Source organism: Xiphophorus couchianus, chromosome 12, assembly GCF_001444195.1.
Source record: "Xiphophorus couchianus chromosome 12, X_couchianus-1.0, whole genome shotgun sequence".
NCBI classification, from domain to species: Eukaryota; Metazoa; Chordata; class Actinopteri; order Cyprinodontiformes; family Poeciliidae; genus Xiphophorus; species Xiphophorus couchianus.
The window spans coordinates 24,887,584-24,906,596 of record NC_040239.1 but is presented as its reverse complement, the minus strand read 5'-3'; the positions used below and the strand labels follow the sequence as shown (position 1 = coordinate 24,906,596).

General features: G+C 36.6%; 2 protein-coding genes across 5 annotated transcripts in view; one reads left to right on the top strand and one right to left on the bottom strand.

The window, feature by feature from the left end:
* Window positions 1–11,572, bottom strand: part of glt1d1 (glycosyltransferase 1 domain containing 1) — a 38,324-nt gene extending 26,752 nt beyond the window's left edge. For 2 of the 3 annotated variants that reach the window (XM_028034908.1, XM_028034909.1), the window contains exons 1-6: window positions 11,141–11,570; window positions 9,105–9,256; window positions 8,867–8,972; window positions 4,859–4,910; window positions 2,408–2,444; window positions 2,197–2,253 (exon numbers count right to left, since the gene is read on the bottom strand). In XM_028034908.1, coding sequence (XP_027890709.1) covers window positions 2,197–2,253; window positions 2,408–2,444; window positions 4,859–4,910; window positions 8,867–8,972; window positions 9,105–9,256; window positions 11,141–11,208 — 472 coding nt within the window. In that variant the 5' untranslated portion in view covers window positions 11,209–11,570. Of the gene's footprint in view, window positions 1–2,196; window positions 2,254–2,407; window positions 2,445–4,858; window positions 4,911–8,866; window positions 8,973–9,104; window positions 9,257–11,140 lie in introns of all 3 variants that reach the window. The other variant, XM_028034910.1, reaches the window with a different exon arrangement.
* A 139-nt stretch (window positions 11,573–11,711) lies between these two features.
* slc15a4 (solute carrier family 15 member 4) overlaps window positions 11,712–19,013 on the top strand; it is a 53,536-nt gene continuing 46,234 nt past the window's right edge. Inside the window, exons 1-2 of one of the 2 annotated variants that reach the window (XM_028034907.1) lie at window positions 11,712–11,899; window positions 12,449–13,063. In XM_028034907.1, the coding sequence (XP_027890708.1) occupies window positions 12,500–13,063 (564 nt within the window). In that variant the 5' untranslated portion in view covers window positions 11,712–11,899; window positions 12,449–12,499. The remainder of the gene's footprint in view (window positions 11,900–12,448; window positions 13,064–19,013) is intronic. The other variant, XM_028034906.1, reaches the window with a different exon arrangement.

The window sequence follows — 19,013 nt, the reverse complement described above, 5'->3', positions numbered from 1 at the left end:
CATGTTATTTATGAGGAAACTGCACTTCTTCAGCAGCTCTAGGTATCACTGCTCACCTGTGTGGAGTACCTGATCTTCCCTTTTAATTCCACCTCACAAGGCAAACAGACCGGTTAAAGCAAACACGCACAGTCTTGTACATGCACAGTCGCTAAAATGGGCTTCAAGCTCCTGGGTTTCGATATAGAAGTCTCTGGAAAGAAAACTGAATTCGTGGAATAACACATGGGCACATGCAGTTTAGCGCGGTTTTATTCAGGTAGAAGCATTGCTGCCTCTTTCATCTTTACAAGCTCAGGTCTTTCTAAAGTGTTCCACTGCAGCAACGAGGCCCACATAAAAAAAACATGTTCCCATTCCAAATCTCCATTTACCTTCTCAGGGCTCTTCAAAACAGAAAGCACTCTACATTTGGCAATTTAGAAATGATCAATTTATGTCACGCCAGATGGAACGATCCAAGTAAAAAAAAAAAAAAGAGAGAGAAAATGTGCAGCACTGTGGGTGGAGAAATGCACACATGGGATGGTGCCCCCTGCTGTGCCACGAGCGCGCAAAATGACAAAGGAAGGATGAAAGCCGACAGCACGGAAAGCACGTGGGATTGTTCCCGAAGTGGCTTTTCTACCTGAAAAGAACTAAAAATATGAGAAAAGTTCTTGACACTGATTACTGGAGATGGCAAAGCAGGTCAACCACTGCAAGGAAAAAAACCATCAAGATATGGCACAAATAATCACTCAAATTTCAAAAGAAATAGAGGGGCTTTTTCACTTTCACTTTCAAGTACGATTCTTTAGAAAGCCATATTTACAAGAATAAAGCATGGGTTGTAGTATGAAGCATTATGTTTCTCAGCATAAAGCTTTCTGCTGTGGGGGCTGCATTCTGCTAAATAAAAGCAAGGAGACCTTGTGTTGTCAGGACACAGCAGCATGATGCATTAGTTCTCTCTGATTTAAAAAAAAAATCCTATCAACAAGAATAAATACCAACAAAACAACAGCATCATATGGCCTTTTGCTGGTCAAAAACAAGGACAATGCTCAGACGGTTGTAACAAAAATATATAAATATCTGACTCAGATTCCAAAGTTTCAGCACAATGATATAAACACACAATAATAGTGACATCTGTTTCAAGAACAACAAATGGAGAAGTGAGTAGGGGAAAATTTGTATTACTTGCAGCTGCTGGGAAACCTGGTGATAAATAACCTGAGGTTAGAGAGCTATTAATCAGCTGTTCCTCTCTGTACTCACTGGGGCTCTAAGGGAACACTAATGTACTTGGGATAGGAATCATCTTGCACTGTCCAATTTAAATTCCCAGATGCTTGTAGAGGGAATGTATGCAGGTACAGTGTTATTCAACGCAGCAGCTAGACGTTCGTCTTAGTGCTTAGTAGCGACTCTAAGGCGTTCACACCGTTAAACATAGAATTAACACCAAAACCTGATGATTTAATGACAATTATCAACAACTTTGGTAATGAAGAATAACTAGCATCCAGTCAGGAGGCTAAACGTGTGGACAAAAATGGCTCAAACTTGATCTCATTGGTCAAAATCTCCTGTAGTAATACTGGCATTAATAATGTATAGCAGCAATAATAAACCACATTTATGCAAGTCTGTAGTCTGCATAAATTAAAAGCTTTTATTTAATAAAAACAATTATTTAGGCTTCTTGATTATTTGGATTGCTTGTGTGAGTACCTGTTGTTTTAAACGTTGTCGGCCCAGCTTTAGATAAAGAGCTACTAAAAAAAACTAAATAAAAAACAACACCAAATGTCATTATGGTTTTTTATGGACAAAAGATGATTGTCACATCTCTTTTACTTGAATGTTATATTGTCATGTCTTTTCCATTTAAAGTCCTTAAGCACTCAACAAAAAACTTAGGTTATCTTTTATGTAGGATGTGAAAAAACAGGACACCAGGGGAAAAAAGAAAAACAAAAATGCAATCCCAACCGCATAACTATTCAAAATTAAATTTGGATATTTCAAACATTTTAATGTATTATTGAAATATAAGATATAATATTAGTTTCGGACTGTAACTACAATCCTAAAAATAAAAAAGCATGTTATAAAAAAAATTACACAACCGAAAGGAGTTTTCTATTTATTTAGTGAGATGTAATACGTTTTTCATTAAGAAACGGGAATAACACTAAACTCACGTACCTGAGCTCCTCAAGAATTCAGTCCAACAAAATTGTTCAGCCACTTCTGTCTGGATGCCTTTAAATTAAACAACAGCAATGCTGTTAGGTTGAGAAAAGGCATATTCAAGCCATCAATCCTGACAAATTATTTGTGATCCAAATGTTAAATTATGTGGAAATATTCCATCATTTCACAGAGTAATTGCTATTGTAGCTGCACGACAACTTACCCTGAGGCTGGACATAGATTTTACTGTCGGGTGACACCTTGAACAAGAGAAGAAAAGATAAAAGCAGTTTCTTTTTTTAAAAAGTGAAAAACAAAGAGTTCACAAGCAGATTAATCAGCAGTGATTGGCGATGTTAATTTAAACAAACATGAAACTGTTGCTGTCGGTGCTGCTCTGGTTTTGGACGCTTAATGTTCTCCATGCTCAACATTCAAACAAAACACAAACTTTAAAAGGGGAGTCAGGAATCCAGTTGATAAGATAATAGTTATATTGCAAAATAAATCAAGGAGATGAAAATTAAATTGGCTGGATGTTATCACACCAGATCCATCAACAACGCATGTTTTGTGTCGGAATAAAAAAGCAGAGCAATGCCTCTTGTGCCAGCCTTGTCTTCCTGCTGTCACCACTTAAATGGTGGAGATAAAGGATGCCACTGGCTTCAATCTGCTGCCTGTGGCTGCAATCTCATCTGAAAATAAAACACTGTAATGTTTTTTTAATACCAGACTATTGTGAGACAGGCCCCAATATTGTGTTTGTATAATGAAAGCCCTTCTGTTACATTTACTGATGTTGTCAGACGCCGGATGTCTTTTTGCTTTATAATGCAGAGATAAAAGCTTTTTGTTTTACGAACAAAAGCGATTTTGAAAGGAATAGAAACTAAACGAGGAAACAATCAACATTGTGTGTATATAAAATCAATAGATTAATAAAGGGTAATCGGTTAATATGGATAAACTGCATTTTATGCACTATGAGACACATACCAACATTTATAACAGCCTGATGGGGAAACAAACCTTAATGACCACTATATAAAAATAGATCTAGACTGGATGTAATCAATTGATTAAGAAATCATAAATAAAGAAAAATATCACTGTTGCCCACAGGGGGCAGAACTCAAACCCCATTGCCAGGTTTATCAAAATCTTTTTAATAATTATTTTTCCATATTCAATTAGCTTGTAAGACTTTGTCTCTCAATAAAATGAAACACTCAAATTAAAGGATTCGAAAAAGCTACTTCTAAGGCTGCAAGGTGGTGCACTTGGAAGGGCTATTTAACTTGGTAAATGGGTTTTAATTTGGGACTCTGTCTTTTTGTGTAGCATCTTCCTGGGGCAAACAACATTCACATTAGATTAACTAACCACTCTGAATTATCCTTGTGTGCGAGTGTGTGTCTTACGACCCCACTAGGGACAAGGGTGAATAGAAAATGGATGAGTGTGTGTGAATGGTCATATGTAATGCAAGTCTACATGCATCCATGTACCAGACTGCAAACCTTTGCAGATTGTCCCGCCCTTTTTTTTCCCCATAATCCCTCTACAACCTCTGCATAGGTCAGTCAGCAATTGAAAATGCATATTGTGAACTAAGAGTAATTCATAAAAAGTGAGTGAAATGATTGCAGCAACATTCAGTTCTTTTTAACAGTGAAACAGTCATGAACATACTGTATAACTCTAAATCGCGAGCTTGAAATGCTAACAAAAAGGCTAATGTGTGGTCAAAGAATAGAAAGAACTTTTAAGTTGTGACACATTTGAACACAAAATGGAAACGCTACCAATTAGCCTTAATTTGACTAACTCTGCTTAGTTAGCTTCCAATCAGTACTTTTTATTCACTCTTATAAAACACAAAAGATTTTCTAAACATGGTTTCAAAAAGCAATCCCAATGCTACACCCCTTTGGGATTCCTAGCGATTTTCAGAATAAGTATTTTTGTTTTTTGATGCAGCCAACTATAAAATGACACCGAACAAGAAACTTTATTCATTCTTTGTTGTAAAACCTGCCTCTTATAACAACACACACTGTGTTTTTTCAGCAACTGAGGAAGAATGCCAATAATGCTCAGAGACTCCCAAATGGCTGTTATACATTTGACTGTCGACAGATACAATATCTCAATATGATTGTTTAATCTGCTGCAAAATATTGGACTGCATATATACCAAGAGGAAGATAAAGTCATCAAATTATGTCTTGTATTTGTCAAAGTTGGTGGGGATTTTGTGCTAGAATACTTAGTTGCTTATCATGAAATGAATGTAGAGCAAAGTATATTTACAACCATAATTTCATTGATTTTTATTTTATTTTTTATATTTCCTATATTGTTTTCCATGCATGTAACATCAGACTGATTATGTGCTTGACAGGCTTTGCTTTATCAGATCCATCCATGAAATTGCTGGTCAGATGGTCTGGCTGATAGAATAAAAATAAAACAAAACTTGAAACTAACTGCATTTGTTAAGACAATAAAATAGCCTTACTCTGTGCATCCTCACTTGTAACTTAACTTAAATTTTGCAGCAAACTTAGAATGGAGCAAGTAACAGAATCAATGCATTATTAATGAGAAAATACTCCAGGAATAACAGGAATTTAATAGAGAAATGGGAGAAAGGGGGGTTTGATCATACCAAAACAAATTCTGCCTCTTCTTTTAGTTTTTCAGTGAAAGCAACAGCAAACCTGATTAGAAACAACAGGGGGGAAAAAATGCAAAAATGACTCAATCAGAACAAAGATTTTGATAAATATGAGTGAATTTTAGTCATTTTACAGGCAATGATAATTTTGACATTTGCGGAAAAAGCAGGATTAGTGAAAGTAAAATTGAAAAATTTGCAGAAAATCAGATTTTTGCAATCTGCCATTTTGGAGACTGGCATGGTTTCCTCATGTCAATCTCCATCCACTGTAGAAATGAAGTAAGCATGGAAGGTTTGTTCTGCACTGTGTGTGCATTTTTCATTCATTGACTACTATTATCAAACATTGCATAACCATAGAAAGACATTTTGGTAACACTTTATTTGACAGGTTGTGAATAAGACTGTCATGACACTGTCATGAACATGACATAATACCTGTCATGAACATGATTAAACATTAAAAATGATGTGTTTATGTTATTAAAGCTAAAGTTTAATCAGTAATGATTTTATAACAAATTTATGTCAGATCATGATTTCTTGGTTAATGTCAAGTTGTCATAACAAAGACATTTTGAATAATGTCAACTTTGTATTAAAAGTGTCATGATTTACCGAATGACACTTTATGACAACAGTCATAAATAATTATGAAGACTTATTCATGTTCATAACAGGTGTTATGTTTATGACGGTGTCATGACAGTCTTATTCACAACCCGTCAAATAAAGAGTTACCGACATTTTCTATGACAAGTTGCAGCTTACAACAGAGAGAAAAGTTGTCTTGCAATCCAAAAAGTGTGGGTCTGATTTCAGCTTCCTCTTGCCACATGTTGACGTGCCGCTGGGCAAGACTCAAAATCCTACACATTTGTGCAATTGTGATGAATGTGCACACATTTGTGAGTGTGATTTGTGTGAATGTGGCAGTAGTGTAAAGCGCGGTATGACTTAAAGAGTGCTATATAAATTGTGTCCATTTACGGTTCTAATGAGACATGTAAATTACTAATTTGTTTTGATTTGTCAGGTTATCAGTATCAAGATAGTTTGATGGATTACTAGGGCCATTGCAAATGAATAACTATTGGCCACTGCAGATGAAAAACGGAAATTTCTAAATTAATTTGAGATATTTACAAAAAGAAAAAACTTGGATTAACTTTGAGGCAGCCATGTTGGAGCTTCTTTCTCCCTGTCTCAGACGTGTATTCTGGATTCCACTCAAGGTGTTTATGGTGTGTCTGTGCCTGAGAGCTTACAGTTTGGGGGAAAAAAGCAGACGTGGATCTCCTAAACTTGCCACTTGAATCTTAGAGGATTTTTGTCACTTTTTGTTGCTTAATGTCTTACTCAATAATCTCAGAAAACTTCTGAGTTTTTTTCTAAAACAATTTTTGACTTCACAATGTCAGCAAATATCCTTGCTCTAGCATCATAGACATATGTCTTTAATCATGCAAAATTTTAAGCTTTATTTGTTGAAAATGTACGACTTTTTGACATCCGAGAAAGTTCATGTTTCTTTTGACAAAATCTGAAATGAATCTTGATATTTCTGAGTTTATTTGGGGAAACTTTTTATACTTTGTACCCAATTATTTTCCTTCTTTTTATTTCAACAATAACCCTAATAATCCATTGAAAGACACAGCAAGGTTTAAAAAGTTTATATTTTCTGCCATTTCCTTTTTTGGACCTCAAAGACCTCATAAGACGACAGATAAAGTATTAGAGTGACATGTTTTTCTCTGCTCAGAGTAATGCTGCTGCTGCACACTGCTGGAATGCTGGCAAAAAAAAAAGAAGAGTCGCATAATTTTCTTAATTGACAAGACCTATCAAACACCTATCAAGGTAGCACTCTTTTTAAAAGTACAGCTTCCAAGTTGCATGTGGCAGGTCTGTTTGATTCAGGTTATCATACTAGTTACATACATACAAGTTTAGATGATATTTTAAAATAGTCACTGTGTCCACATGCAGGCATGTTTTGTTCAACATTCTTGTCTGGAAGTGTTTGAGTTAGTACTGCCAGATAAAATATTTGTTAACTGCTGCACCCATCTCATCTGTAAACTGGTGGAACTGCTGAGGTACTCTGCAGTAATTCTAAAAATAACACAGGAAAACACACCCCGTGTGCTCAGCAAATGAATTCACACCTGCTTTAAACTCAGTCTTGAAACAGTCGTCCCTGACTCCTGTTAAACATTTTACAAATGTAGATTAAATTATTTTGTTAATTTCCATTACACCGTATTTGGTGCAAACATCTCAACAATCTTGTGACTTCTTTGCCACAAAAGATCAATAAAGTAACCACCAAAAGCTCACCACCAACATGGCAACAGGTATCCAAGCTACAATGCACCCTGATGTTGTTGTTGGCGCAAACAAGAGCAGAAGAAAAACTTCCTTTGGCTTCAGGCAAATAAAACAATGAGGAAAAATGAAGGAAATGTAGGGCAAAAGTCACCGGGAGGATATTAATTTGCATGCCAGGCAGTGTATTATTAAGCGGCCCAACAGGCTCTGTGTGGTGACCGAATTTTAAGATCAAGGTCTGTGTGTGAGGAGGCATCAACAGTGGGAGGTGCAGGGATGTTTGAAGCTGCAACAGCTAGATCTCCCCATTTCCTCCCAATAGGGATTTGTGCCCTTAAAACTTCCAAGATAAGTTCCCTACCACGCCCTTTTCATCAGCATGAAAAGAGAAAGAGAGAGAGACTGATGTCAGGTCATTTCACATGATATTGATAAGTAGTCTCTGTTAAACTAGAAAAGGAAACAACTCGCAACCTGCAGAGTTGGAGTTAAATTAAAAATGCTCAGCCTCAAACTTCTCTCAATATAGTGATTACGTTTTTCAGCTACAATTGAAGTAATGTGTGCTGAGCTTCTCTTGAGCAGATTTAGCTTTATATGCTAGTATTTCTTAGAGATGGAATGGCTCGTAAAAAAAATTTTATACTCTGCTCACTTGTCACAATTTGGGACACACTTTTTAAAAATACATTTGCTAAAAAAGTCACTAAATATAATGACAAAGTAGCAACAAAGTGACTATTGTTACTTGTGTGACTTGGTGGACTGTGACTTAGCAGCTATGCTGTCAGTCTGCTTTTTCTCATGGCGGAGCAAACAGGGGACAATGGATAATTTTCAGACTCTTGCAGAAGTAGATAAGATCAATTTCGCATGTAAATATCAGCCAATACCCAATCACTCAAAATTAAGGAAATTGGATCAGGGCCGATAAGGCCGATTGATCGGTTCACTCCAATCAACTGAAACTCAGGATGCACATAAGTTAAGTTATATGTGAAACATCACTATATTTTAACTTCAAGGAAACTTTTAGTAAAAAGTGAGAAATTAATAATTATTGTCTAAGTAAGAATTTACGATAAACATCTTTAAACAGCTGTTAGCAAATTAACAGAATCACTTCATTGATTAGCAGCCAGCTTTAACTTGGCAAAATAGCTAACACTGAACTGCCGATTTTTACATGACCTAAGTAAAATATATATTTAAATAAATGGATGATGTATTGCTATTGTCGAGTATTTCTGGAGTTTCGACAAAATAGGAAAAGAAAGGTGAACTGAACTGTGGAGTTTGCGAACCATTCCATCTCTAATAACGTATGTCTCAGGCAGAAAAATCATATAATTAAACGTCATTAGATTAAATTTCATTGGAGTGACATGAATAAAAATATTAGGGTGGCCACATTTACTTCTTGCTTGAACTTCAAGATGCCGACAGCTGCATCAAATCTCTACAAAAGAACGGGTTCGAAAAAACAAAACAAAAAAAGAAGTAAGTTACATTATTTGCACCAGAATGCCGACGAAGCTACGACTGACACCTCAAAAAAAAGAGTGCTAGAGCTCATTATTAACTTGGTGTTCTGACTCAACTACAAAAACTGAAAGTCTTTGGAATCGAGCATTTTGAAATTGCGGTTAGCGGTAGGGTCACCTGGCTTTCCGCAGCACCTGCTCCATAACCACACGCTTCTGCTCATCTTTTACATCTTCATTTATGTCCGTTCCGCCAAAAATGACTCCGAAGGGTAAACGAAGGTCTAATGCAAACAGAGAATAAGAACCTTTGTATAAAAAGGACATAATTACATGTCTGTTTTTCTGACAAATATTAGTAACAGAAAGTAAGATCCGATCACGACGACACAGATGATGCCTCAGTCGGTGTTTACCCAGGAGGAGTCTGCCAGCTTTGAAAAGATGAATTGCCAGCGCACCCTCAAACGGAGGATTTTGGGATACTAGATGTGCCAAGTCAGAGGGAGAGTGAAAATCTGCCACATCTCTTAACTCGCAGCTGTGTCCTGCTGATTCAATGTGAGACCTGAAACATAAAACACATGTGACACATTCAGTTGTAGTTTTGTACTTTAAAATAATGAAGTACAAAGGTGTTTGTCTATGATTTTAGCCTGTTTAATTACTATCTACAACATTTTTTCTCAGTCCAGAAGTACCATGCACAGTAATTGATGCCAACCAATCTGTGTTTTCCAGAATTATCAGAGGGTGGCATTGTTTGTCCTAGTTAAAATTAATCAAACTCTATAAAACCTGATAAAAACACTAGAACTTCTTAAACGTGTGTTTTTTTTTAATTTAAAATGTTTTTTATTTAGCATGTTGTGAAATTAAGTTTTTATTCCGGTGCGGGGCAACAGCATGTTTGAATGCAATCATTATTTGACGATTTTTGCAGAAAACTTGCTGTATTTTATTCCAATTGAATTCTAAAATGTATTTCTAACATTCTGACAGAAAATGAACATAAAATTGACCTGTGAGAGAACAGAGAAGGATTTGCATGTTTTCTCTCTAGAGAATAAAGTTCGATGGTGCTTGCAGGAACCTTTTCAATATAATTTAATGATTCAGTTTGGCATTGTAATGGCAAAACTTAAAATGTTGGACCTTGTCACACTAACAGATTCTGTTGTGCATTAATGGTGCAAAAACCACAGAAAGAAATTATCAATTCTTTGATCATAAGACGATGAACAGAAAGCAATAACAGCATAAAAGAAATCTCCTGTGAAACAGAGGACTAACTTCATTAATACTATTAAATATACCATAAATAATCAAAAACTACTTTTCAGCATTTTTCTAACGGTCTATGTTTGTAGTCTTGCCAAGTAATACTTTTACTTTTGATGTTTTGTTGTACAAGACTAGTTTGAATTTAATTTTGCGTTGACTGAAAATAAAATTGACCTGTCCAAGGTATACCCCAACTCTTGACCAATGACCGCTGAAGTTAGGCATGTTTGTGAACATTTAGACAAAAGTGAAAATCTATACATTAAATAGACATTTTGATTTAAATTATTAAGAATTGTTTTAAAAAGGACTGACTAATAAATAAAAAATGTGAAATTCATTAAAATGTTAAAAGCACTGTTTAAACATTTTTCTTTTAAGCTTACAAATCAAAGTCAGTGGGCGTGCTAACACTGCTCCAGACAAGGTGAATGGTCTGCAATGAAAATGTGCTGGCTAATCAATCCAATGTTAATGTTTATTTAGTAGCCATGATGATGGTATCAATTATTTTCTGATGGATCGACAGGAACGAGGAAACAATTAAATACTATTATTAAAATGATGACAGGATTTTTAAAATGAGTATCAGTTTTAAAAAAATATCTAACCATTTTGCTTTTTATTTATCACATAATTACATAATATAATTTAATGTACTTACTGAGGTGTTTTAATTGTAACTATTAAATCAGTTAAAAACATTCAACACTTGTATTTAAAAGACATAGCTGCTCATCTGCAACACTTACATAATCTAATTAAACTAACTTTCCAGGTTACGTAACAGTCACATTTGGACTTCCAACAGAACCTAAAATACCTTATTGAGGTGATTTCGGTCAGATGGCATTTTAAGTCAGGGCTGTTTCTCAAAACAGAACAATTTCACTTAAATAAAGGATGTGTTACTTCCTCCGCCAGTGATGACGAGAAATATCACATGATTGAACAAAGGCACAGCGGTCAAAAGCCACGTTAAGGTATAGCATCACTATGAGCCATAAGGTTACGGCTGACTAATTACAACCAATTAGCAGTGAAGAGGGACATTTCCATAAGATCAGCTACCTATATAGCCTGGTTCTTAATAGTTAACCAGGGTACTGTCGGACCGAGCCACTAAAGCTAATTACCAACAGGTATCTGAATCAGCAGGTAAATTTACCTTATTCTCTCGGCTGTAGTATAGTTCCCCGTTTTGGGGCTGAGGCAGGCTAGAAAGAGTAATTTCATATCCCCTCTGTAACCGGTGAATGACGGAGCAGGCAAGGCGGGTCTCTGAGTTTCAGCTCCCTTGCTACACCCAGCTCACATTTCCTGGACTCATTCCCCGGTAACGTCCACGTAGAGGAAAGCTAACAGAGCCCAGCAACGTGCTACTAGTGATTTTCCAACCAGTGACGAGCCACGCTTCAAATGTTTACAAGTCCGTCCCTAATAATTATCCCCTGGAAACAAACGGTTGTAATAACAGCAGCAGGACACTAGCGTGTTGTCTGCACTGCTTTCGTGTCGTGGCCGATATTAAAGACTCGGTCAAGAGAACATCTTGATAACACGTACATCTCTACACTACTACAACGAAACGATAAAATAAAAGGAACTTCATTTTTACCTGCGGTACGCCGCATGCGCTAAAATAGTAGACGTCTATATTACAGGGATGTACTCCTTGAAGGCTCTGTTTACGAGACCATCACTTCCGGTTTGAGCTATAGATCGGTTCAGGAACGCAGCTGTGACAGCTTTTACTGAGCAGCGTGTCACGGGACAGCGCTGTGACACTGTTGTTGTGAACTCCCAGTCCTTTTTTAGCCAAAGTATTGACTTATTACCAGAGAAAACTAAACACTTCGAGTGGCTAACTTCAACTAGAGAGGCTGAGGTTGCTGAAGACTGCTGGAAAGAGCTTCAATAAATAAAGGTAATGTAAACCACACGCTTTTGGTGTTACAGCAAGCTTAATGTTTGTTTTTCTTTAAAGAAAAGAACGGTAACATTAGTAGGACAATTCAGATGTGATGTTGGAGCATTTGTTAGCAAATAATAATGATATGCTTAATAGTGACCGTATTGTGACGGTAGGGAAATAGTTTTCTGCTTTAACAAACTTGGGTGAATATAGGACTCTTAGAAGTCAACCAAGTGAAATTTAGACAACGCAGTAACGGTCTTCAGACATTTGCTGAAAGTTTTCTGGCGATGTCTAAAACATCTAGAGTTAGTTCTTGTGGTGATTTTCTGTGGCTTTGCGTCACTTCTGATTGTTTTTACTTCACAATAAGTTGGTGGCGCAAGAATTAGCACAGAATGTTGTAGCTTTCGTTATTTTTATGCATTATGTTTGTATGTTGATGTGACAGGTGTTTTATTGTTCAACACTTGTAAAATCTTGATTATTGAGAGGTTTTGATAGAGCATAGGTAGTTTGATTTCCAATCTCACTTGTATTCTTCTTTTTGTTTTTTTTTAGGTCTTTACTCACTATTCAGGAAGAGTTTTGTTTCCATTATTTTAGCTGAAAATGGATAACAGGGACTCCACTGAGAGAAGCCCACTTTTGGACTCAGGAAACAGACCTTCACCAACATCAGTCTTCCAGGGACGGAGACTAGCGTGTGCTGCCATCCTACTTGCTGAGTCCTTGGAAAGGGTTGCTTTCTATGGCATCACATCCAATCTGGTACTTTTTCTCAACAACAGCCCTTTTTACTGGGAAGGCACTGAGGCCACGCAGGCACTTCTGACATTCATGGGAATAACTTACCTGATTTCACCGTTTGGAGGCTGGCTGGCAGACGCATACCTTGGGAAGTTCTTGACTATTGCTTCAAGCTTAATCCTGTATGTGATTGGCATGATTTTTTTCCCTTTTATTTCAAAAGACTCAACAAGGATACACCTATGTGGAGAAGAGACAGCATTTCCGGTGCAACCTGCTGAATGTATGAACAACACCACTCCAACAAATGTAACTTGCCCCTGGCGCAGACCATATTGTGACTCAGTAATCTACATAGGACTGGTTTTAGTTGCACTTGGTGTTGGTACTGTGAAATCCAACATCACTCCCTTTGGCGCCGATCAGGTAAAGTATAAACCAGAGGTGGGCAACTCCAGGCCTCGAGGGCCGGTCTCCTGCAACTTTTAGATGCATCTCTACTTCAACACACCTGAGTCAAATAATGAGGTCATTAGCAGGACTCTGGAGAACTTGACTGCACTTAGGAGGTGATTCAGCTGTTGGATTCAAGTGTGTTGGACCAGGGAGACAACTAAGAGTTGCAGGACACCGGCCCTCGAGGACCAGGATTGCCCACCCCTGGTATAAACCATAGTTTTCACACCTCATATTATTTGTTGCAGTATTCAAACATGTGGCTTTTACAGCCATGATGAAAAATGCCTCCTTTCAGTTGCGGAGTTTTCATGTATAACCACGTTGTAAAATTTTTTGAATTAGAATTGCACCAATCAGCCATTTTTCTCTCATTGGCTTCGATTCCTAATTAACAAATACTGAAAGATTTGTTTTCTTTTTTTTTGTTTTCATTAAATTAATCAAAACTAAAACATCATACTAATCCATAAACACATTAACCAACTGCATGTAAATAGATACAAAATTGTGTTAAACGTTAAGTGAAAACGTTAGATATACAGAACACACACACCCATAGGCTTTCTTGACAATTGACCATGACGGGGTGTTTTATGGTCTATGTTTTAGATTTTTTCGTTTCCTCATATGTGTGAGATTGGGTATGTAGTGTGTGATTGAACATGTGATTGGGTATTTGATGTGCCGTGACATTTCACTGAGACATGCATGCTCCTGATTATCATGGCTGTTTCTAAGTAAAGTCATGTGAAAAGGGAAGTATGTGCCTTTAAAAAAGGAAATTCTTTGTTACAACTGGAAATGAAAGCACTTTTGAAATATTGCGCACAAATTAAGACTCTATATGTTATTTACATCTCTAGGAATATCAGATCAATTCCAGATGACAGAGTAAATGTTTGTGTGAACTCAGGTGCACCTTTATTATCAGTGTTGAAAGATTTATTTTCAATTTTACAATCAGTTTTTACAAACACTTCTGCTTATAAGAGACTTGGATAACCCCTCCATCCTGTTCTATATTAAGTTGTATATTAAGTGAACTGAATTTACTTGAATTTGATTTCTTCTATTGCATACAGTCCATCTGGAAAATCGCTTCACTTTTTCCACATTTTGCTATGTTAAATGTATTAAATTAAGCTCTTTTCTTACACTTCCTCACACAAATATCCCATTCTGATAATGTCAAAAAGAGTTTTCAAGTGTTTTTTAAATGTATTTAAAAAACAGGAATGTCATAATGTTACTTCCTCATCAAAAACATACCTGGAGTGTTGCTTTAATTCTTACTTTCAAGTTTGAGAAATCATTGAATCTCCCGTGGCAACCATTTGATGATGTGCTGAAGGCAGAGTGTTTGAAAAAGCAGGATTTTCTTTAAGGGGCGGAGGCCAATTTCAATGCATCTAATTGCAACATCAGATTTTATTTGTCATGTTTGAGATATACAATGTTTTTATAACAACTGCAGGTAAATTAGTTACTCGATTTTGCTATAAAATAGCACTATGTTCCTGGAAAATGCATAATACCTGGCTCTGTGCCACAAAAAAAGTGAAAAAAAAGTGAATTGCTGTGAATACTTTCCACATACTGTATTACACTTTAAAAGACTAGTACTTTATCTTAGGATAACTAACATAAAGTTAGTGGCTCTTTGAGACTAAAGTTCGGCTTTCAGGAGTGAGGCTAGACTGATAGTTGGTTGAGCAATTTATGGGTCTCTTAAAAAACATCTCCTCTAGATTCACAAGCATCTGCAACATTTCTTTATGTCCTGAAAGAGAAGTACTTTTGAATACTAGAGCAAAAGCAGAAGCTTATAGACTTAAAAGTTTAAATTAGATTATTGCTAAATAATACCTCAATTTTACTAATCTAAAATCCATTCTCGGAATATATTGATTTAAATGAGAGATAGATACAGAAGCCTGGTTATTCTAACGTGAGAGTCTTTTTTGTTTATGGTTTTTAGATAAAATCAAAATATGGTAGTTCTGTTTAAAAAAATATGGTTGAATGTTTTAAAGATATTTTGTCATCCATTAATTTATTAATTTGAGCATACCATAGTATGCATAGTTTAATATAAATGTTAACTAGATAGGTTTGTAGCTGTGCCATGCCTTTTACAATTTTCAGATTATGGCTATTAAATGTATCTCTAACTTAAAATCCATTAAACGTCCTGAGGGCGCCTTTGTCTTCATGGATTCATCAACTAACTAAGCATTTGATACTTAAGAGGTTACATCATTACTAGTTGATCCCTGATCTCGGGTTAGTTCTTGACATTGATATTGTCAAGAACTAACCAAGCTGAAAATGTGAACAAGTTCCACTATGTGTACTTCCACTCTGCGGCTGTAAGAATCGACATATCATTATTCAAAGAACTTTCTCTAAGAAAGTAGAGAGTTATTTAACTGGATTATTGTATCCTGACACAATATCCCAAAGTGTGTATAAATATTTCCAAAGGAAGTTGGTGGTGTTAACTTTAAACAATACTTGATACTGTTGCAACATTTTTTGCATTTGTCATGATTTCTTTTCACCATGTTTAAACACTCAGAGCACATTGGCATTTGACAGTGAAGTGAATGAAATGATTCAATTATTATTGTTGTCAGTCAGACAAATCTTCAAAAAAGGCCCATTAACTTGTCAATGCTACGTTTAGTTGAATTGAATCCTAAGATTTGTCAGTTAACAGCTCATTTTTTCAGAATTAATAAATGATTATTTCCTCTTAATTGTTTCAAAACAGCACTATGCTCTTACAGTTATATCTAGGACAAGAGGAGAGATGTTTTTTCTGACAGCTTTTGTGTAGTTAACAAAGAAGTGATGAAAGAGGAAAAAAAATACTTAGTTGAGTATCACTGCATTGCAGGGCTATTTTTTTCAAAGACTATCATACAGGATTGATTAACAAAATAACTTCCATAAAAAATAAATATTTGCTTGATAGACTGTTATAACCAGTGCTGTATTTTAAGCTTGCCTTTTCTTTGCCTGATTAAAATTGGCAGCAGTATTTATTCAGAAATAAACAGTAAACTATGTTTCTCATTTGAAATGTTTTAATTCAGTTCTTTGTAACCTGACATTGTGTTGCACAAGAATTCTATAAAACCAGATTCAGTTTTTTTTTGTACTGAATCTCTCTCTATTTGATATTTATAGAGGAAATGGGGCTTTGTTATAGCTCCTTATATCACTTCTAAAACCTGTGCTTCAATATGAAGTGAATTGGTGCTGCTATGACAACAATTGTACTTTCTCCCATATAAAGTTTTCATAGATTTAAAAAAAAGTTGTTTTCCAAATTGATTTAAGATGTTCTTGTGGGTTCTTTTAGAAAGCTCAGTGTAGGTAATATGTGTTGGTTGCTTCACAACCTTCAATCTATGTGAAAAAACAACTCTATATATACTCTGCATATTTATTGTCTGCCATCCCAATTGAGCTTTAGATATTCATTGAAATCTTAAATTTAAAAATATCACTTTCTTGAATCAAATGTGGATAATTTTTTTGGACATTTTACCTTGATTCCATTTACATGTCACTTTCATGCTAATTGGGTTTTTATGATGTCTTTAGAAGATTTGCAATCCACACAAAGGCCAGATCACAGCCAGCAGTTTGTGCTTTGTGTGGTTGTCATACGTAGATGGAAAGCGCATAGATTGGGTGTAGATAATGCTGCGTCCTTTGCTCCTTTTTTGCATAATGGAGGAGTAAAAGCTTGAAAGATCAAATGTTATGATGCCGTTGAGATGACCCTTAGTAAATAAGTGCATTTGTGGTCAAACGTGTCCGTTCAAAAGAAACTAAGTGCAAGAATGATGCAAACATCATTCTTGCACTTCCCTGAAAAGGGTTGCCCACCTCTTTTCAGGGAAGTGCAATATGCATAGGACTTACAACAATCATAACCAGAAAAAATAATCTAGTGACTTCATTCAGACTTCATATAGAAGTCTTCATACAGACACAACTCAAAATTTGTGAGTTAGCTCGCAAATGTTGAGCCATTTGAGAGCTAACTCATCCAGTATCAGGGACATATTGTTGAACTTTAACATGCTGGCAAGAAGATCTGGGCACTGGCGCTAAGGGAACTCACTTCTTCCCTACTGAACCGACCCCCTACTCTGAGCCTGGGTGCTCAGATGAGTGGGATGTGCAGCCACACGTTCCTTCATAGCAGAACCCTGGCCCTGTACAAGCCTAGCTGTATTATCTCTTCTAGGTAAAACCTTTTGGCCAGTTTTAAGTAGTAAAATACATCATAGCAGTTGAAAATGTGCTGCTTGTTTTAATGAGATTTGGCCAGTGCCGGACTCCTCTTACAACTATGACCTCACAGAGCGCCAGCTTCTTAAGAAACAACCACAACATATGGTGCTGGTTTGTTCCAAGTTTGTGATTCATTTTCAGACAGTGTTTCAGTAGTCCTTTCAAACCTTTCCTTTCATTGAACATCAGTGTTGTTCAATGGATACTTGAAGGTGTATTGATTGTTTTTCAGATGACCAACCACTGTTGAGACTCAGAATAGTTAACATGAAAAATGTTGCCTGATAAGCTTCAGGTACTTTCACACCTCACGTGTTTCACGAGATTTGTGACGTGAAGAATATTCCTTTAAATTTAATACTTTCTCCTGAGGTGGACAACCATCATTGCAGTTCTTATGTTAAACAGATCACATCTGCTTAGCATCATAATGGGAATCCATAAAGAAAGTCCATTCCTAATAGACAAGTCTGACTACAATGTTTCATCTGACAAATGTGTAGTGATCTCCAACTTTACAATACATTAGAATATGAACGACCAACCAATACTACACTGCACAATCCTTCCCTATAGGACAGGAGTGCCCAAAGTCGGTCCTCGAGGGCCGGCATCCTGCATGGTTTAGTTCTCTCCCTGGTGGTAGTAACAACCTTCTCAGCATGTCAGTATTTTCCTAAGGTCTCTAATGAGCCATCATTTGATCCAGGTGCGTTAAACAAGGGAGAGAACTAAAACACTCAGAATGCCGGCCCTCTAGGTCTGACTTTCGACACCCCTGCTATAGGGCCTTCATCTGCTCTGCTTTCACAAAACGCTGACTGTGACAACAAAAACAATGGGTATAAACCAACAACCTAACAAACACAGAATATGCACGGCTGCCCTGTCCTGACAAGGCATATCTTTTATGCTTTAGAGGTTGTTCATGAGGCTATAAACCAGAGGTGACAAATATATTTTGGTGAGTAGGTAAAAAGTGGAGGCAAAGTGTTCTGACCTTTGCTTTAGAATACAACCACTTTAACTTCCTGATTACCTGATGCTGTCGGTGGAACTTTTTTGTTGATGCTTGACTGATAATTCATACACTGCGAGTGAAGGCAGCGCTATCCTGCACAACTGCGAGTCTCCAGGAAGGAAGCCACTAGGGCAGGATGATACGAGGTGCACAATGCATAAAATGTTTGTTGGTCTTTCTGCACTTTTCTTTTCAAAGCAATAACGCCGTAGAAACATAGTGTAGTGATTCTGGTGTTGGCTGAGCCAATGCTTCAAATTTAGATTATATATCTTGACTTCTTTCCTTGTCTGAAAGTTATCTCAGTCTCGCTTCCGCTTTTAAGTTCTGCGGCTGGCTGGTCGCACCAACTATACGTCATTACTAGACTTCAACCTGCGAAGCCGACTTGCCCTTAAACCAGTCAGCTGATGCTGGGCTGTGACTACCTTGCTTGGTGAGTCTAGACCACAACAGAAGCGGCCTGACCTCAACCCCCTTTGCCTTGTCGATGCTTTCATAAAACATGTGGATAGCAACAAGGCACCTTAAAGCTGCCTTAAGGTGTTTGGGTAAGACGCTATAGTGTGAAAGCTTCTGAAGTTA